Source organism: Aquarana catesbeiana, linkage group LG10 (genome assembly GCF_042186555.1).
Source record: "Aquarana catesbeiana isolate 2022-GZ linkage group LG10, ASM4218655v1, whole genome shotgun sequence".
Lineage (NCBI taxonomy): Eukaryota > Metazoa > Chordata > Amphibia > Anura > Ranidae > Aquarana > Aquarana catesbeiana.
The window spans coordinates 78959297-78981342 of NC_133333.1; the positions used below are offsets into that span (position 1 = coordinate 78959297).

The 22046-nt window shown below is 43.7% G+C and overlaps 1 protein-coding gene across 5 annotated transcripts in view; it reads right to left on the minus strand.

The window, feature by feature from the left end:
• PRPF31 (pre-mRNA processing factor 31) overlaps positions 1-22046 on the minus strand; it is a 190007-nt gene that overhangs the window by 39745 nt on the left and 128216 nt on the right. For all 5 annotated transcript variants that reach the window (XM_073602307.1, XM_073602310.1, XM_073602308.1 and 2 more), the window contains one exon: positions 19634-19706. In XM_073602307.1, coding sequence (XP_073458408.1) covers positions 19634-19706 — 73 coding nt within the window. The remainder of the gene's footprint in view (positions 1-19633; positions 19707-22046) is intronic.

Sequence of the window (22046 nt, forward strand, 5' to 3'; positions counted from 1 at the left end):
TGTGGGAATTTCAGAGACCTGGTTCAACAGCTCTCATGATTGGCTGGCAAACATTCAAGGGTATACCATATACCGCAAGGATAGAGAGGGTAAAAAAGGGGGAGGGGTATGCCTATATATCAAGAATAATGTACAAGTGAATGTGAGAGATGACATCACTGAGGGAGCTAGTGAGGAGGTGGAATCCTTATGGGTAGAGCTCCAAAGGGATGAAGCTAAGGGTAAAATAATACTGGGAGTATGCTATAGGCCCCTTAACCTGAGGGAGGAAGTGGAGACGGATCTCCTATCACAAATTGGATTAGCAGCAAGGATGGGAAGTGTTATCATAATGGGGGATTTTAATTATCCAGACAGACTGGGCGGAGGGAACCGCGCATTCATTTAAGGCTCGCCAGTTCCTTAATGTCTTGCAGGACAATTTTATGGGTCAGATGGTAGACGCACCAACTAGAAATAAAACATTACTGGATCTACTGATTACCAACAATACAGACCTGATCACAGATGTGGAAATACGGGGCAATTTAGGCAACAGCGATCACAGGTCAATTAGTTTCAGTATAAATCACACAAATAGGAAACATGAAGGGAACACAAAGACACTGAATTTCAAAAGAGCCAACTTCCCTAAACTACAAACCTTGCTAAAAGGCATAAATTGGGATAAAATATTAGGAACAAAGAATATGGAGGAGAGATGGGTTTGCTTCAAGAGCATATTAAATAAGGGCATTAGCCAATGTATCCCATTGGGTAATACATTTAAAAGAGCGAACAAAAATCCTGGATGGCTTAACTCCAATGTAAAAATGCATATAAAAGCAAAGGAGAAGGCCTTCAAAAAATACAAGGTTGAGGGATTATCCTCAGCATTCAGACTTTATAAAGAATGCAATAAGAAATGTAAGGGTGCAATTAGGACAGCTATGACAGAACATGAAAGACACATAGCGGAGGAGAGCAAAAAAAATCCCAAGAAATTCTTTAAGTATGTAAACAGTAAAAAAGGGAGGACAGACCATATTGGCCCCATAAAGAATGAGGAAGGACATCTGGTTACAAAGGATGGGGAGATGGCAAAGGTATTGAATTTATTCTTCTCAGTATTCACGAGTGAATCGGGGGGCTTCAGTAACCAAAACTGCAGTGTTTATCCTCATGACACAACACAGGAAGCACCTCCATGGTTAACAGAGGACGGAATTAAAATTAGACTTGAGAAACTTAACATTAATAAATCACCGGGACCAGATGGCTTGCATCCGAGGGTACTTAGGGAACTCAGTCAGGTGATTGCCAGACCGTTGTTCCTAATTTTTACAGTCTATTGACTGGAATGGTACCAGCTGATTGGAGAAAAGCCAATGTAGCACCAATATTTAAAAAGGGCCCAAAAAACATCCCTGGGAATTACAGACCAGTTAGCCCAACATCAATAGTATGTAAACTCTTGGAGGGGATGATAAGGGACTATATACAAGATTTTAGTAATACGAACGATATCATTAGCAGTAATCAGCATGGATTCATGAAGAATCGTTCTTGCCAAACCAATCTATTAACCTTCTATGAGGAGGTGAGTTGCCATCTAGATAAAGGAAGGCCCGTAGACGTGGTGTATCTGGATTTTGCAAAAGCATTTGACACAGTTACCCATAAACGTTTACTGTACAAAATAAGGTCCGTTGGCATGGACCATAGGGTGAGTACATGGATTGAAAACTGGCTACAAGGGCGTGTTCAGAGGGTGTTGATAAATGGGGAGTACTCAGAATGGTCAGGGGTGGGTAGTGGGGTTCCCCAGGGTTCTGTGCTGGGACCAATCCTATTTAATTTGTTTATAAACGACCTGGAGGATGGGATAAACAGTTCAATCTCTGTATTTGCAGACGATACTAAGCTAAGCAGGGCAATAACTTCTCCGCAGGATGTGGAAACCTTGCAAAAAGACCTGAACAAATTAATGGGGTGGGCGACTACATGGCAAATGAGGTTCAATGTATAAAAATGTAAAATAATGCATTTGGGTGGCAAAAATATGAATGCAATCTATACACTGGGGGGAGAACCTCTGGGGGAATCTAGAATGGAAAAGGACCTGGGGGTCCTAGTAGATGATAGGCTCAGCAATGGCATGCAATGCCAAGCTGCTGCTAATAAAGCAAACAGAATATTGGCATGCATTAAAAGGGGGATCAACTCCAGAGATAAAACGATAATTCTCCCGCTCTACAAGACTCTGGTCCGGCCGCACCTGGATTATGCTGTCCAGTTCTGGGCACCAGTCCTCAGGAGGGATGTACTGGAAATGCAGCGAGTACAAAGAAGGGCAACAAAGCTAATAAAGGGTCTGGAGGATCTTAGTTATGAGGAAAGGTTGCGAGCACTGAACTTATTCTCTCTGGAGAAGAGACGCTTGAGAGGGGATATGATTTCAATTTACAAATACTGTACGGGTGACCCCACAATAGGGATAAAACTTTTTCGCAGAAGAGAGTTTAATAAGACTCGTGGCCACTCATTACAATTAGAAGAAAAGAGGTTTAACCTTAAACTACGTAGAGGGTTCTTCACTGTAAGAGCGGCAAGGATGTGGAATTCCCTTTCACAGGCGGTGGTCTCAGCGGGGAGCATTGATAGCTTCAAGAAACTATTAGATAATCACCTGAATGACCGCAACATACAGGGATATGTAATGAAATACTGACACATAATTACACACATAGGTTGGACTTGATGGACTTGTGCCTTTTTTCAATCTCACCTACTATGTAACTATATATGTTGTGTTCAGCAGGCAGTACTGACCGCTGACCCATTCAATTGTATGTGTGCAATGCCTGTCAAATGGTCTCTGAAGAGCAATCCAGATTGTGGATTGCTCTTCAGAAAACAGCGTAAAATAGCCCTTAGGGGTCAGACTAGCAATGCTCTCTGAAGAGCAATCCATGTCCAGATCACTCTTCATATGCATTTTAGGCAATACAGTGCCTCCTTAAAACCTTTAAAAATGCTCTATGAAGAGTGATCCAAAACAGATTGCTCTTCAGTAAGGATGAGCTAATGCGTGTTCGCATGTCCACATGCTTGCACCCGCCAGGAAGCGGACACTCCGCATCCTAATCACAAGCAGCGAGACATTTCCCGATCTGTGCAGCCGCGGATCAGGAAATGTCTCACTGCCTGTGATTAGCGCTGCGGAGTGTCAGCTTCCTGGTGGGTGTGGGCACGTGGACTTGCGAACACGCCTGAGCTCATCCTTATTCTTCAGGGAGCATTGCTAGTCTGAACGAGCCCTAAGGGCCATTTTACACTAGTGTTGCTTTCTGAAGAGCAATCCACAATGTGGATCACCCTTCAGAAAGCATTTGACAGACTCTTCTTCACCACCTGCTTTAACCTTATGATCCACGTACTAGTCTGCTGCAACCACATGCAGAGAGGCCACTTTCACTTTTGGGGGGGGGGGGGGGGGGGGGGTTGTCATGTAGGTTGTACAGGGTCCCGTGATTTTGAACAGTATCCCTGCCAAAGGCCATCCATTTGAATAATTGAATTATGCAGGACTAGTGCATTTGCCCCTAGAATGTTTTCCTTTTTGTTATAAATGCTTGTATAAAAGCGAATTCAGTTTCTGATTTTTTTCTATGGGTAACTAAATTTGTTCTTTTCTAAAATAGTCATTTCTATACTACCATGAAAGCGTAGTTGACAAATACTACCATATACATCATAATTACAGACAAATTACATGTATATAAATGACTGGTTTCATTTAAATATCTGGTATACACAAGGTAGGAGAGAGAGAAAAACATTGGGATTTCTGGGTTGAAATTATATTACAAAACACTTATTTTGATCACGAAAAGTGAAATTCTGACAGAAAAGGTGAACTTATCCTTTAAAGTGTTATTAAATCGAGGACCCTGCATTCACTATATCTGGTCTCTCTTAAAAAAAGCGAAACTGCTAAAATATCTTTTTTCATCAGCAGTATATAGCAGTCTTGTGACTTCTATCGGCGTCCAGCCGAGCACTGGTTAAAGCTTGTAGGAGGAGTTTTCATTGTCCTCCGACTGTCCTATGAGGCTGCACGACTATTGACCCCTCTTGTATGGACAGTGCGGATTGGTGTGTATTGCACGTGAGGGTTCATGTGATCAGCACAGGGCCAAACTGAGCATTTGCAGTGTCTCCAAAGATGGATTGGAGACAATGGACGGGGAGGATCAGAGAAGACAGGATCAAACAGTCTTTTTACACAATGCAGAGGATTAACCCTTTAGGTTCCACAGTGAGTATAACAAGCATGCTTTACTACAAATACAGACCGATTTTACTGTTGTGGGTTTAGTAATAATTTAAGCCACAAGATTCTGTGCATATGTGAAGGTAGATTACAACCATTCTGGACAATTGTCTCATGACATGTTCTTGGGCAGCCACACAAAAAAGTAAAGCAGAAGGAAATTTCTCTAAATGGAGAGGTACTGGAGAGTGGCAATGCATGACCCAGTGAAACATCTTTGTGCCTTAGGTGAATATACGGTACTTACAAGGGAGATGTTAAGAATAGAATTGCACCAGCAAGTTTATCACTCACTTCAGGCAAGCCCCCGCCATCATGGCGGGGTCCAGATTTGGCCTTCAAGGCAATGCTGTGATCAGGAATGCTGCATTATGAGCCCTGAAAGCTGTAGAGCCAACAGCCAAACTTGACTGAAGAAATAAAATATCTTGGCTACTACTGAAGAGGTTACAAAACTTTTCTCAGATGCCTGCCTAACCAATTGTCCCTTAGATCCTGTTCCCTCACAAATACTACGGTCACCCTCTTCTTCTATCCTATGCTCCCTCACTCACATCTTCAATCTCTCCCTCTCTAGTGACACCTTCCCCTTCTAAAATATGCGCATATCACCCTCATACTTAAAAAGCCCTCACTGGACCCCACCAACCTAAGACCCATCCCATTGCTACCATTCACCTCTAAACTTTTAGAACACTAATGCCCTGTACACACGATAGGATTTTCTGACAACAAAATCCATGTTTTTTTCCGACGGATGTTGGCTCAAACTTGTCTTGCATACACACGGTCACACAAATCTTGTCGGAAATTCTGAATGTCAAGAACGCGGTGACTTACGAGCCAAGAAAAATGAAGTTCAATAGCCAGTGTGGCTCTTCTGCTCGATTCTGAACATGCGTGGAACTTTGTGCGTCGGAATTGTGTACACACGATCGGAATTTACGACAACGGATTTTGTTGTCGGGAAATTTGAGAACCAGCTCTCAAATTTTGTGTGACTGAAATCTCGATGAAAAATATCCGATGGAGCCTACACATGGTCGGAATTTACGACAACAAGCGCCCATAGAACATTTTCCGTTGGAAAATACTAGCATGTGTATGGGGCATTAGTCTACAACAGTCTTAGCTCCTACCTCAGTGAAAATAACTTTCTTGACCCCTTACAGTCTGGCTTTCGCTTGCAGCACTCCACGGAAACTGCCTTACTAAAACTCACTAAGTATTTACTAACTGCTAAAACCAACAGCCAGTACTCCATATTCCTACTACTTGGCCTCTCCGCGGCTCCTTCTCAATAAACTACATTCCCTGCTCTATCCTGGTTCTCTTATTATCTATCACAGCGCTCCTTCAGTGTCACCTACAACTCTGGTCACCTCCTCTCCATTGCCCCTTTCTGTGGGGTCCCCCAAGGCTCTGTTCCCGGACCCCTGCTCTTCTCTATATACACCTCCTCCCTTGGTCACCTGATAACTGCCCACGGCTTCCAATACCACTTATAAGCCGATGACACCCAAATCGGTCTACTCCTCACCTCACTCCTTCAGTCTCCTCTCGCATTACTAACTTACTAACTGACATAGCATGGATGTCACACCACTTCCTTAAACTAAATCTCTCTAAAACTGAGCTAATAATATTCCCCCCTGACCGTGCCCCCCTCCATGACTTTTCCATCAACAATGCAACTATCAGTCCCTCCCCTCATGCCAGGGTACCAGGTGTAATCCTAGACTCTGACTTGTCATTTCAACCTTAAGTCCAAACGTTGTCAAAAGTTTGTAGCATTCACCTCCGTAACATCTCTAAAATTTGTCCCTTTTTAACAAATGACACCACCAAGCTCCTCATTCACTCCCTTGTTATCTCTCGCCTTGACTATTGCAACTCCATTCTCATTGGCCTGCCTCTCCATAGGCTATCCCCTCTTCAGTCTATCATGAATGCTGCTGCCAGACTTATACACCTTACCAACCGTTCAGTGTCTGCCAACCCTCTCCTCCAATCCCTACAATCACCCAGCAAATTAAATTCAAAATACTAACCACAACATACAAAGCCATTCACAGCTTTGCCCCGAGTTACATCACCAATCTTGTCTCCAAATATCACCCAAACCGTCCTCTCCGCTCTTCTCAAGACCTCCTACTCTCAAGATCTCTCGTCTCATCCTCCCATGCTAGTCTCCAGGATTTCTCCAGAGCCTCTCCCATCCTCTGGAACTCGCTACCTCCACCTGTTCGGCTATCTCCTACTCTTGCTACCTTCAGGCAATCCCTAAAAACTCATCTCTTCAGGAAAGCCTATCACGTCTCCAACTAATCTTTTACCACTTCCATCAGCTCATTCCCCACAGTTACAACCTTTTGTACCACCTGCCTCACCCTATTAGATTGTAAGCCCTCCTGAGCGGGGCCCTCTTAATCCTCTTGTATTTTATTGTATTATAACTGTATGGTCTCCCTTTTACATTGTAAAGTGCTGCATAAACGGTTGGCGCTATATAAATCCTGTATAATAATCTTAAAGCAGAACTAAACCCAATGATTTAACAGCTTCAGTTACATTTCCAGCACATGCCGGGTGCATAACTGTCACATTGGTTGTGATCTCAACCAAACTGTCAAACTTCTGGGTTGCCATTCAGCGTCCCAGTCTGACTTCCATCCATCCATGGCCGTGAGAACATTGGCAGATCCTGCAGGGCAAGAACAAGCGGCGGTGCCTCTTATGATGAGTGATCCAGTTGATCCTATCCTGTGAGTGTTTTTAATCGTTTGAGATTAAAGTGATACTAAAGTCTGTTATTTTTAAAGAAAAAAAAAAAATGAAACATGTTTTACTTACCTCCTCCGTGCAGTGGTTTTGCACAGAGCAGCCCAGATCCTCCTCTTCTCGCTCGGGTCCTTCGTCCGAGCTCCTGGCCCCTTCCTCCTGTCGAGTGCCCCCACTTCAAGCAGCTTGCTATGGGGGCACTCGAGCCACTGCTCCGTGTGTCCATTCAGACACGGAGCAGCGGTTCACTCCTCTCCCTCTCGGCTAACTGATGCTGATTGACAGCAGCTGGAGCCAATGGCGCCGCTGCTGTGTCTCAGCTAATCAGGAGGACCGAGGCACTGGTGGATAGGGACAAATGCTAACCCTTAAAAAGGTACTTGAGGCCAATCTCCTTTCCCCTACTGATTGGAGAAAGAAAATAAAATTTCCCACTCACATATTTCTGTGGGTGCCACTTCCTAGCTTCCCCCAGGCAAATATTATTTCCAAGTCCTGTAATTGAAGTTCCCTGAAGCTGGCTTCCGGGACTCAACAGTACCAAGATACAGGACTCAAGACCATTAGGTCCCACTGGACTGGGAGTGACCCCCTCAAAACTCACTATATGTGAGTGTACCAAGCCCTCCTGGTCTAATTCGGATAACACCATCAGTGTTACCACCTCCCAGATTCTTTGCAAAAGATGTGGGAGAAGTCGAAACAGAGGGAAAGCGTCAAATAAGGGAGAACTGGTCCCTAAGGTGTTACCAGTGCATCTGCCCCTATTGCCGGTGGGACTTTCATCCCAGTCGCAACCTGTTCCCACTTGTTGTAGAACTTGGAATCTAGTAGATCCACCTGCAGAGTTCCCCTTGTCATTATTTTTATACCTGGAATATGTACTAGTGATAGAGACAGCACTTCTTGTGCTGTCTCAGACAGAACGTGGTTCACCTTCCTGAGCCACATGACTGCTGGTGCCGCCCTAGTGGAAGATATATATGCCCCTGCAGAGGCATTTCCGGATTAAACTGGTTGGTTCCCACATCCAGAGCAAGGCGTACTGGCCCAAAGTTCCAAGATAGTGATGGGCAGTGTTTTCTCCTGTGAAGACCAAATCCACTGAACTATAGCCACCTTCAAACGAACTGGAGGAGAAGCTGGCATCAATGGTTATCTTCCCAATCCCTTCTCCAGATTTCAACCACCAATTTTAACTGCAATACCCCGGGAACAGAGCCCTCCAGCAATCCAATGCCTGGATCTTCATGTTCCAGACAGAGAATGATCAAGACCTGGATTAGGACTATACGTAGGGTATGTGCCTTGACCTAGATACAACTTCCTCCTGCAGATATGTATCAAATGAAAATTTGGAACAGAAGGCTTCCTGAACAAAAGATTATTGAGATATACCGAGATTGGCACCCCTGCGTTTTCAGCAAGCCCAGCACTGGGGCTGGGAGCTTTGTGAACCCTCGAAGTTGTGGCCAGCCTTAAGAGCAGAGTCACAAAAAAACCCAAAAAACTTTGCACTGCAATTGCAAAAACCCTTGATGAGCCTGGAAAAAGCAGCACATGAAGATATGCGCCATTGAGGACTATGGACCCCAAAATCTACCTCTCGTAGAGAGGTCAACACTAAATGGACAGAGGATGTCCAGTGGCTTAAGATCTAAGCTAGACCTTATGTCCCCATTTGGTTTTGGGACTGCTACCGGTTGAGTTTTTGTTTTATTTTTTTAATAATGAGCCCATACCTCTGCTCCAAGAGTCAAATGTAAGGCAAAAGACTGACTACTCTGTGGGAGACCCAAAGAGGTGTACTTAACCTACCAAGCTTCTGCCGGCTAAGGAAGGAGCAAAACCACCTCAGAGACTGCCCCAAGATCTTCTGGGCTGAGATACTCTCAAAACGCAGCAGCCGCAGATGCCTCCCTCACCCAGGTTACATAGTGGGCGAGGTGGGGAAAAGCTTACAGCATCTGGTATTCCTGGGCAGTCTCCCATCCATATACTAACCAGGCTTGATCCTGCTTAGGATTCGATCAACAGATCAGGCATGATCAAGGTGATGAGGCCGCAGTCTGACGAAAAATGAATGCGTCAGGAAACTCTGCAATGCCAAACACCACAGTGGCACAGATGCCCCAAACACTACTGTTAATCGGGAGATGTGGACACCGCCAGATCACTGAACCAGAGAGCAGTTCACCTGCCTCCCCCGGCTGCCTTTTCTGGAACCATTTAACTGGTAATAACAGGTAAATAACGTAGCAACTATTAGCCAACCAAGGATGCAGGCCTAAAACAACGTTGGTTTACGGCTATGCAACACCTTAGGTATGCAAGTATGCAGGTATCCAGGTATACCATTATGTAGGTACCTAGGTATGCAAACATTCAGGTATACAAGTATTCTTGCCATTAATGCATTTATGTATGCAGTTCAAGGCAAAAAAGCACATATGTATGTAGTCCTAGGCAAAAAAGCACATATGTATACAGTTTAATGTAAATGAGCACAAAATTAAGCATATACGGATGCAGTAAAAATTAAAACATGCCAGCCTCGTTTAAGCAATATGCATTTATGGAAGCATGCATGTGCTTATGCAAATATGCATTTAGGCAAAACATAAAAAGCGTGTGTCTATGCAAACACACATTTATGCAATACGTGCCCATGGAAACAGGCATTTACGTAATAAAGCAAGCATGTGGTAATGAAACGTGTTTATGCAACACGTATCTATGAAAACCTGCATCTACACAACACACGTCCACGCAAACGCGCAGTTGTGGCCAGCCTTGCGCCGCCACTTGTCGAGCGTGGGGGCCGCGCGGGCCAGGGCCCTCTGCAAACATGTGCCTATGCAAGCTTATGTTTATTCAAGCAAGCACGTGTCTATGCAAGTAAGCAAGCATTATGAAACATATACTATGCTGCACCTGAGCCCATACTAGTTTCAGTCAGGATTAGGCAAGTACATAGGCATCCAATGCAGCCTCTATGCTGCTTCAACAGCCTAAAACTAAGCTTCTGCAGACCAAATGCATGCTATTCTGGACACACAACTCCTTAAAGTGCACCGATGCCCATGTGCTTTCAAAACATGTGGTTAAGCCACATGTATCTATGCAACATCTATCAAAAACTGGTGTTTATTCAAACATGCGTTTAAGCAACAAGTTTGCAAGCATGTATACTATGCTGCACCTGCCCAATTGTACTTGGCCCCATACTAGTTTTGCAAGATTAGCCAAGCACATATGAATCCCCTGCAGCCTTTTTTCTGCTTCAGAGCAGCCTAAAGGTTAGCTCCTGCGGACCAAATGCACATTATTCTGGAGACACAACTCCTAAAGCCCCATACACACACACACACACACACACACACTTTTCTGATGATTTTTTTTCCTTCAGATTTACCAAAACCATACAATATGGAGGTCAAACCTTAAGAGTTTCAATTTGTATGCAATCAGGAAAGCCCTTGCCCTGCATGGTTTTGGTATATCTGAAGACAAAAATCAGCAGAAAATCTGATAGTGTGTATGGGGCTTTACAGTGCTATGATACCCTTTATAGGGGTGTATCAACTTACAGTTGTACAGGCCCCCCGGATTAAGCAGTAAATAAATCATGACTTGTCCAGCCACACATTTCTCCCTTAATAAAAACTCACACTTCATTAGTATCCATGGGCTGGTGTTGTGTCTCAAGAGGCCTTGCTAAACCTGCCGTCCACATGGTAAACATGGCCGGCCCTCCACTTCCCGCCTATATAGAAATGGGCCATAATGAGCGAGCCTGCGCCCTTTAGTGGTTGGAGGAGAAACCGCAGCCCACTCTCCTAAGAAGTATACAGAGCATGATTAAACAGCCCACTGCCCCCAGTGGCTACTGAGAGAAGACCAAACAGTCAGATCTTTTTATCTTTTAATTTTTTTTTTTTTTTTTTATTTTTTTTAAGAGACTGCAAAAATGCAGACTTGCCATTCCTGCTGCAGGACTCTGAACATAACAGAACTCCAAGCTTCACCCATCACAGCGAGCTTTGTGATAAAAGACCCTCAGGGACTGGGTCCCCCTTAATTTAGGGTCCACTCCCCTGGACCTGTATAGCACCCTGCAGGAAAGCACCTTGGTCAGAACAAACACCGCACAGGGTTCCATTACGCAGGGTCCAGCGCCATAAGGCTGCATTACAGGCAAAGCTCAAGGAATCATCTCTCCTATACAATGAGGCTCAGGTACCATCAATTTTCTCTGACAGCTTTTTCGAATGGATCTGATTGAAGTCCATGATTCTTAATAGAACTGTGTGGACTTCCTAGTATGCGCCAAGAGCACATGTATCACATCAGTGATCACCACTTTCCAGGCATTGGCGAAAAAACTGAGGTACTTCCTGTGTAGGAGGGGTTATATAGGGGAGGACTTCTTGTTTGAGTGATCTGCCTGTGTCCATTCACCAGTAGGTGGCGTATAACCCAGATAGCAATGGCTGCTCTGTGTCCCGTGATGAACGATAAAGAAAGGTGGATTGTATACGTTCATCCAACTATTGAGCACTATGAACGAACATCTACCAGTAGTGATGTTTAGAAAGTCTGAAGGAAATCAGCAATAATTTAGAACCAAATGGAATAGAGATACATACCAAAAACACATTTGGGAGAATACAGACATGGAAAGGAATAATACTCGGGGATTTATTGACAGCAAAAAAGTGAGAATAGAATTGCAGGGGAATCTAGGACCATGTTGTCCTTTTTTTAAATGAGTGATTTGTGTTGCGATAATAAAACAAAATAGCTTTTTGGGAAGGAAAATCTTGGATCGAGGCAGATTTGTACTAATCCTTGCTTGCTTAGAAGATCTATTCAAAAAGAGAAAGTATTTTTTTCTCTTTACTATTTTAGTATCATACATATAAAGGGTCCTCTAGGAATTTATACCTTAAAGGATAAGCTTACCTTTCATAATGTTACACTCATATTCAGGGTGTAACATGCAACATGTTATGAATGCACCGGCCCCCGAACCTCCCACTGTAATATCTAGTGGGGGATCTTCATACTAAGTACGAGCAAGCCGATACACTTACAGATCTGCAGGAGACCGGCATGGCATCAGCAATCTGATTGCTGGTGCAATGCTTTACAGGTTCCAGAATAAAATAAATGTACTTTTTTACCTGCAAAAAAACGTGCACTTATTTTTTGGTCAAAAGGTGAACTTATCCTTTAAAGTTGTGATACCAAAATATTACCCACTACAACTATTATAAAAATTCTAATAAGTCTCTTGGCACCCATTTTCCATGTGCAACTTTCTACTTTTTCAAAATCACAACAAGCAAAAAAATATCTTGTGTATGAAAAGGCTTTATTTGCGATTATCAATGTAATGTATGTAAGTTATCAGCAACCTCAGCTCACATATGGTCAGATTTTTTATACGCATGGATAAAACAAACCTGCCCTAACTTAAAGTGGTTGTAAACCCTTTTTTGGGACTTCTACCTATAGGTAAGCCTATAATAAGGCTTACCTATAGGTAGTGGAAATATTTCACTTGTAGTCTGCTGATAAAGTGAATGGTGCATGTGCAGGGAAGAAACGAAACTCCATGCCGTTTCTTCCCTAGCGTGTGCTGTTACTGTGCGTCATGCAGCTCCGGCGAACCACAGAGCCGGAGTCCACAGCCCAGGAGGGCTTGAAGATGGATGCTGTCTACACAGGGGACATCGCTGGATTCTTTTGCAGGTAAGTGTCACATAATGGGCTAGTATGCAATGCATACTAGCCCATTATGCTTTTAGTTTGCAGGCTACACAGGGAGCAAAAGAGGAAGTAAAACCCATCAGGGTTTACTTCCTCTTTAAAGGCTAAGTTTGCTTTCCTGAACATGTTACACCCATATTTAGGGTGTAACATGTTCAGCATGCACCCCACCTCCTTGTGAAAGCGGGGGATCCTCTCCCTGCGTGAAAAAAAGAGAAACTTGCTGCTGGAACGCCCAGTCGAAGCTACGTGACTCACATGTTGCGAAACGCGTTGGCGTAAAGCAGATGCAGGGCTGCCATGTCAGTGATCCCCGAGGTACATTGCCGTAGTGAAGGAATGGGGGAGCAATGAGCCATCCCACATGAGATGACAGAGCGAGCGGAGCAGCAAGTGAGCTTGTCTTAAGCTACAAATCATCATTGAAAGGGAAAACTATGGAATAATGAACGATTAACCACCTCACAATTAGGACGTCTGACCCATGTAGAAATGAATGGCTATTGAAAGCAGCAGGATGAAGAGACAAACTACTCAGTGCAGCGTGAATGCAGAGCTGCCGTATCAGTGATTTAACACTCTCCATCAGCTGTTCCACTATTCAAACACAAATAGCCGGGAAAGATAAGAACTATGTCAGAGTCCACATAGGAAACGAAGGTGGTAACGTACCAACAAATATTTACTTTACTTTACTTAACTTATTCCACAGTACCTTGGCTTTATCAATGTGATTGCAAAGTAAAGTGTGTATGTTCAGTGGGTTAAATTAGACTCACGGAGGATCTGAAGAGCAGCGGCTTATCAGCTCAGCTTTACTATCATCATTGAATACCTATATGCATATAAGCACACTCAATAACAGCCTAACTTGTCTGTTTGGAACTGTGACTTGTACCCTGAGAAATTGTTTGTCTACCTATGTTTAGACTACACTAATAGTAATGGAATAACTAAAGAGGACTTCTTTCAATAAATAGTTGCGGGACACATACAGATCCAGACACTGCAGCCTTTGTCTACCATCTTATTTTACCGCTCCATCTATTACCTCCCTTACCACAATAAGATTCCCACTACCCAGCCGATATATCCAGCTAATTTACTTTACTTATTCCACAGTACCCTGGCTTTATCAATGTGATTGTAAAGCAAATTTCAGTGGGTTAGGTTATGCTCATGGAGGATTTGAGGAGTAGCGGTCTATCAGCTCAGCTTTACCATCATTACAGTATACCAATATGCATATAAGCACATTCAATAACAGTCTAACCTTTTTGTTTGGAACCGTGACGTGTACCCTGAGCAATCGTTTGGATATCCTTATTCAGACTGTATCGATAGTAATGGAATAACTAAAGAGGATTTTTTTAAACAAACATTTGCGGGATACATACAGATCCAGACATTGCAATTTTTTCTTAACCTTATTTTTACCGCCCCATTTACCGCCCCCCACATCATAATCAAATTCCCACTACGTAACCTATTTTCTACAACAAATATCCCCGGGGACCACCTCTGCACAGCACCCCCGACTTAAGTATTTAACTAATTAGTTTTTTTCTTGAACTTGATGAATTGGTATTTTTCCATCGGGACTGCTGTGCAGAAGTGGATCACTGCAGGCGCCGGCATTTCGTGTTATGTGTTAATTGTTATGTGTGTGTATTGTTAGTCTATGGATCCTTCATTTGTGATGTTGATACATTATTTGTAACAGACATCCGATGTATCTTTTTTAATGTTGTCACCTAAGACTTAGAGTTACTAACAGACATGGAAAGTAACGTTATATCTTTTATTTATGATTTTGGTATTTAAACCACAATAAAATTTTGATACTTTATCTTTTACATCTATCTCGTTCAATACCCTTTCTGACCAAAAGTAGCTGTCTTTTTCTATCCAAGGGATGTCCAAACCTATGGACCTCCCAAAAGGATAGTTTCTCTTTTTTTCACATATGTTATAGGCTACGGCCAGAACCCCCTATTCTGGAGGAGTGGTAAAGAGCAAATACTTTGTTCTATCTAAAACATTATGTAGAGAGTGAATAAGAACATGGTCTTTTTTGCAGGTTTTTGCAGTTTCTAGATCCTCTCCCTGCTCCTGCTGTCACAATTTGAAAATAGCGCCCTGCCCACGCGGCCATGTCATTACATAGTTACATAGTTAGTCAGGTTGAAAAAAGACACAAGTCCATCCAGTCCAACCACAAAAAAAAAAAAAAACGTACAATCCAATATACCCAATACTATACCCACAGTTGATCCAAAGGAAGGCAAAAAACCCCAGCAGAGCATGCTCCAATTTGCTACAGCAGGGGAAAAAATTCCTTCCTGATCCCCCAAGAGGCAATCGGATTTTCCCTGGATCAACTTTACCTATAAATGTCAGTACCCAGTTATATTATGTACATTTAGGAAAGTATCCAGGCCTTTCTTAAAGCAATCTACTGAGCTGGCCAGAACCACCTCTGGAGGGAGTCTATTCCACATTTTCACAGCTCTTACTGTGAAGAAACCTTTCCGTATTTGGAGATGAAATCTCTTTTCCTCCAGTCGTAAAGAGTGCCCCCTTGTCCTCTGTGTTGACCGTAAAGTGAATAACTCAACACCAAGTTCACTATATGGACCCCTTATATATTTAAACATGTTGATCATATCCCCCCTTATTCTCCTCTTCTCAAGAGTGAACAAATTCAGTTCCTCTAATCTTTCCTCATAGCTGAGCTCCCCCATGCCTCTTATCAGTTTGGTTGCCCTTCTCTGCACTTTCTCCAGTTCCACGATATCCTTTTTGAGAACTGGTGTCCAAAACTGAACTGCATATTCCAGATGAGGTCTTACTAATGATTTGAACAGGGGCAAAATGATATCTCTCTCTCTGGAGTCCATACCTCTCTTAATACAAGAAAGAACTTTGCTCGCTTTGGAAACCGCAGCTTGGCATTGCATGCTATTATTGAGCTTATGATCTACCAAAACCCCCAGATCCTTCTCCACTACAGATTCCCCCAGTTGTACTCCCCCTAGCATGTATGATGCATGCATATTCTTAGCCCCCAAGTGCATAACTTTACATTTCTCAACATTAAACCTCATCTGCCACATAGTCGCCCAATTAGACAGTGCATTGAGGTCGGCTTGTAAATTGGAGACATCCTGTAAGGACATTATTCCACTGCATAGCTTGGTGTCATCTGCAAAGACAGAAATGTTACTTTTGATCCCAGACCCAATATCATTTATAAAGATATTAAAGAGTAAGGGTCCCAGCACTGAACCTTGGGGTACACCACTGATAACCTTAGACCATTCAGAGTAAGAATCATTAACCACTACTCTCTGAATTCTGTCTTTTAGCCAGTTTTCTATCCATTTACAAACTGATATTTCCAAGCCTGTAGACTTTAACTTACACATGAGCCGTGTGTGCGGAACTGTATCAAACGCTTTTGCAAAATCCAAATAAACCACGTCCACAGCCACCCCTCTGTCCAAGGTTTTACTTACCTCTTCATAAAAAGAAATCAGGTTTGTCTGACAACTTCTGTCTTTCATGAACCCATGCTGTCTGTTGCTTAAAATGTTTTTTTCCAGCAAGAACTCGTCTATGTGGTCTTTTATTAAACGCTCCAGTATCTTCCCGACTATAGAAGTTAAACTAACAGGTCTATAGTTACTTGGTAAAGACTTTGATCCCTTTTTAAATATAGGCACCACGTTCGCCCTGCGCCAATCCAGCGGTACTATTCCCGTCATTAATGAGTCCCTAAAAATTAGATACAATGGCTTTGAAATTACAGAGCTCAATTCTTTTAGGATCCGTGGGTGGATGCCATCAGGTCCAGGTGCTTTATCCACCTTTATTCTGTCTAAATATTTCTGGACCATATCCCTTTTGAGCCATTGTGGATCATTGGGGGCTGTGTCAATACCACCGCCATTATGGACATGAACTTCCCCATGCTCTTTTGTATACACAGAGCTGAAGAAAGTATTTAATAAATTAGCCTTCTCCTTGTCCCCAGTCACCCACTCTAGATTATTTTGTAAAGGGCCTACATGCTCAGATCTGACCTTTTTACTATTAATATATTTGAAGAATTTTTTGGGGTTTGTCCTACTATTTTTTGCGATCTGTCGTTCATTTTGAATTTTTGCACCCTTGATTTCCTTTTTACATATTCTGTTAAATTCTTTGTAGCATTTAAATGACACTAGTGTTCCTTCATTTTTATATTTTTTAAAAGCTCTTTTCTTATTGTTTATAGCTTTTCTAACTTTGACCGTGAGCCACATAGGTTTTCTTTTTAGCCTTTTAAACTTATTGCCCATGGGAATATACTTTGCAGTGAGGTCCCAAACAGTCTTTTTGAAGAATTCCCATTTCTGTTCTGTGTTTATCGCTGCCAATATTCCCTCCCAGTCTAAGTCCTCGAGAGCAGCCCTCATCCTTGGAAAATTTGCTCTCTTGAAGTTAAGTGTTTTTATCTTTCCCTTATGTATTTCTTGTTTACAGCTAACATCAAATGAAATCATGTTATGGTCACTGCTACCCAGGTGTTCCTTTATCTGCACATTAGTAATAAGCTCTGCATGGTTTGAGATTACCAGGTCCAACAGAGCTTAATTCCTAGTTGGGGCCTCAATAAACTGGACCATAAAATTGTCCTGTACTAGGGTTTATAAATTTTTGCCCTTTAACTGTCCCAGCAGTGCCATTACTCCAGTCAATTTCTGGGTAGTTAAAATCTCCCATTATTATCACTGTCCCAGCCCTTGCAGCCCTTTCCATCTGTGCAAGGAGCTGAGTCTCCACCTCCTCGTTAACATTGGGTGGTCTATAACAAACTCCAATGATTAACTTTGAACTACGCCCATCTATATGCAGTTCCACCCATAATGCTTCAGACTCATCACACTCTCCATCAATCAGGTCCTCTTTCACACTTGCTTTGAGATCACTTCTCACATAGAGACAGACCCCGCCACCTTTCCTTTTTACCCTGTCTCTCCGAAAGAGTGCATAGCCAGGAATATTAATAGCCCAGTCATGTGAGGATTGAAGCCAAGTTTCAGCAATACCGATTACATCATAGTTCACTTCATGCACCAGAGCTTCCAACTCACCTATTTTGCTTGGCAGACTTCTGGCATTGGTGAACAAACACTTTAATGCATTAATACATTTTGGTCTGGTGTTTTTCATATATTTTTTAGTAGTACAAATGGCACTACAGTTTCCAATGGCTGTTTGCAACATGGGAAATTTCTTGACACCTGCCATAACCCTCCCCCCATCTGTCCCCATTCCACCCTCCATTAATGTCTGACCCCTAACTAACCTGTCTTCTTGATGTAATTCTAGTTCACCCTCCCCCCTCAATCCTAGTTTAAATACTCCTCCAGCCTTCCTAAAAACCTCTCCCCCAGCACAGCAGACCCCCTTCCATTCAAGTGCAAACCGTCTTTAGCATATAGGTTGCACCCCAATGAAAAGTCAGTCCAGTGCTCTAGAAACCCAAATCCCTCCTCCCTACACCAGGTCTTGAGCCATGCATTCAGCTCTCTAATCACCCCCTGCCTTTCCTGTGTTGCGCATGGCACAGGCAATATTTCAGAGAATATCACCTTGGAGGTCCTTCCCTTCAACTTGCAGCCTAGTTCTTTAAATTGATTCTTAAGGAGCCTCCACCTTCCATGTATACTGTCATTGGTTCCAACGTGGACCAAGACAGCTGGGTCATGCCCAGCCCCTCCCAGTAATTTATCCACCCGGTCCACCACATGCCGAACCCTAGCACCAGGGAGACAGCAAACCATTCGGTTGAGGCGATCCTGGCGACAAATTATTCTATCAGTCCTTCTGATTATAGAATCCCCTATAACCACCAACTGTCTAGGCCTACCTGCACTCCCCTCACCACCTTTACTAGATGGGCTGCTCTCCCGGCTGTTAGGGATAGCAGTGACATCTAGGGCTGCCACCTCTGTGTTTGCCACCTCCACATCTTCACCCAACTTGGCAAATTTGTTTTGATGCACAAACACAGGACTGGCCTTCCTATTCTGCGAGCCCCTTCCACTCCCTCTAACTACATTAACCCATCTTCCTATCTGATAATCCTGACTTGCCCCTCCACCCTCCACATCAACCCTACTGACCACCTGCTCAGCGAGCAGAGGACCCCCTTCAAGGTTGTCCTTTCTGCCCAGTGTTGCAACTTGCTCCTCCAGATCTCTAATGCGAGCTTCCAGAAGGGCAACCTGCTCACATCTGTCACAGCGGTATCCATCCTGGAGCTGTTGCACCAATTTTGCATACATGTGGCACACTGTGCACTGAGCAAAACCTTCAACCCTGCTAGCACTCATTTCCCAGTTACAATACATTCAGTATTGTCATTCAGTTACCTGACTACAAGCACCGTCAGCCTTTGTGATTGATGACTTGTAGTTATCAATAGTAGTTATCAATAAACTGTGAGGGCGTTGGTGAGTGCTCTCATAGTTCAGTTATCTTCCTGCTCTCAAGTAACTGCTTGCACATATTGATACAGGAAAGCAGGGAAACTGAGAGGATCAAGAGGTAATTCACACAAAAGGAAGAAATAAAAAGAGAACAGAATACTTTTTAACACAAGTACATGGTAAAACATACACATATAAGGGATAAGAAGTGTTTGGGGGTAACATTCTTTACTAATTGTATGCAAGATTGCAATTTCTAATTATTAGTGGGAGAACAACATACCTCTCCAAAGCTCATCCGGTTAGCTTGTTTGCGAATTTCTGTGAGCCCCAGTCGCTCTTTCATCTTACGGTATCTAAGAGAAAAAGGCAGGTTTTGTTATTTAAAGGTAAAAAGTTAGGGTATATTGGCGCTACCTATAAGCATAATACACTGGGATAGCCTAACAGTATATCCCCCCTTACTTATAGTGATGAATCTATAAGGTGTGTAGATTATCTAAATTCCCCTTATGGTATAAATAGTACCCCAGCAACCAATTATATGCCTACTAATCAAAAATTATGGTAGATATGTAACACACGTCAAGTGTCGCACACCATAGAGGGTCCTACAGCGTCTAGAAAAGAGACCAGAGGCTATATTCCATTGTGTGCATTTACTAAAAACCATATATCAATGCGGTGATGTGCATATAGGTTGCATACACTATATTCATACCATATGCGTTTTCGACATATCTTAAAATCGCATGAAAACAAAACAGCTAGTACAACCACAGAGCATCCAACAGTCAGATCTCCAATATATATTATAACAGTCCATATACTGATGTTGCTATGACAATATTCAGATTCCCAGTGGTGGCTTTGGTGATGAATCAATTTGTCAGGTGACTCTCGTGCTCCCCCTAGCGTCCTCCTCTCTCGTATGCCTTGGAGCTGACTGACAGAGCGTGATGCCATTGTGCGTGCTTCGTCACATGACGTCCTCAGCAACGTCATGTGACGAAGCGCGCACAACGGCATCACGAGGACGTCATGTGACGAAGCGCGCACAACGGCATCACGCTCTGTCAGTCAGCTCCAAGGCATACGAGAGAGGACGACGCTGTGTAGCGGCTGGTGGATGCATACCCCCACCTCGCTGTTTATGCTGTTTTGGAGGGACTTTTTAAACATTACACTGTTCAGGTTTACTGCTGTCCTAATCCATCTGGACAGAGACACATAACAGTACCTGGATTTTGCCTTTTTATCTATTTTTAATTTTTGATTGCAAATCACTGTTTGCGGTCTAGTCTTGTTTGTTTGAATTTAACATTTTTTAGCCCAGTATCTTTGTATTGTGGGCATATATATATATTTTTTAAATAAAATGGTTATACTTTATTACGCCATGGAAGCTCTTTCTTCTTTTTTGGATGTATGAGGGGAGCAACGCCTCTATGGACTGAAAAATATAGGAGTCACCCAACACAATATACAACAGCTAGACGGCCCATTTTCCAACATAGGAGCATTCCCCCGGTGTGGGGTCTGGGAAGCTGATTACAGTAATATCTACGAGATGAAGCAGCAAGTGAAGTGACCCAGCATACTACACCACAGGCGTTATACCCCCGGTGGGGTTCCGGAAGCTGGTAAGTAGGCAACCAATAGGGGGAGCACGAGAGTCACCTGACAAATTGATTCATCACCAAAGTCACCACTGGGAATCTGAATATTGTCATAGCAACATCAGTATATGGACTGTTATAATATATATTGGAGATCTGACTGCTGGATGCTCTGTGGTTGTACTAGCTGTTTTGTTTTCATGCGATTTTAACCACTTCGCGCCCGCGCTATAGCCGAAAGACGGCTGCAGCGCGGACGCTATCTGCTGGGTGGACGTCCCTGGACGTCCAGCTGTTTACTTCCGCAATGCGCGCTCCCGCGGGCGCGCATCGCGGAAGTTCTGTGCTGGCCGTGTCCCTCGGACACAGCCAGTCACAGATCGCCGTAAACGGCCAATGACAGCGGCCGTTTACAGTGCGATCGGCGGTGCCAATGGGAGAGGATCTCATATGTAAACATATGAGATCATCTCTCATCGCCGGCTCTCCCTCCTCACACAGAGACAGCGTGTGAGGAGGGAGAGCGAACCGCTGCAGCGGTGAGTGGGGAAAAAAAAAAAACTAAAAAAAAGTCGTCAGTGTCTCCTGTCATCCCTCCCCACTGCCTGTCGCCAGTGCCATCTGTCCCCACAGCCATCCCTCCCCAGTGCCATCCGTCCCCACAGCCATCCCTCCCCAGTGCCATCCGTCCCAACTGCCATCCCTCCCCAGTGCCATCTGTCCACAGTGCCATCCCTCCCCACTGTCATCCCTCCCCAGTGCCATCCGTCCCAACTGCCATCCCTCCCCAGTGCCACCCGTCCCAACTGCCATCCCTCCCCAGTGCCATCCGTCCCAACTGCCATCCCTCCCCAGTGCCACCCGTCCCTACTGTCATCCCTCCCCAGTGCCATCTGTCCACAGTGCCATCCCTCCCCACTGTCATCCCTCCCCAGTGCCATCTGTCCACAGTGCCATCCCTCCCCAGTGCCACGTATCAGTGGCATCTGTCATCAGTGTCACGTGTCATCACTGCCACGTATTAGTGCCATCTGTCATCACTGCCACGTATTAGTGCCATCTGTCATGAGTGCCATC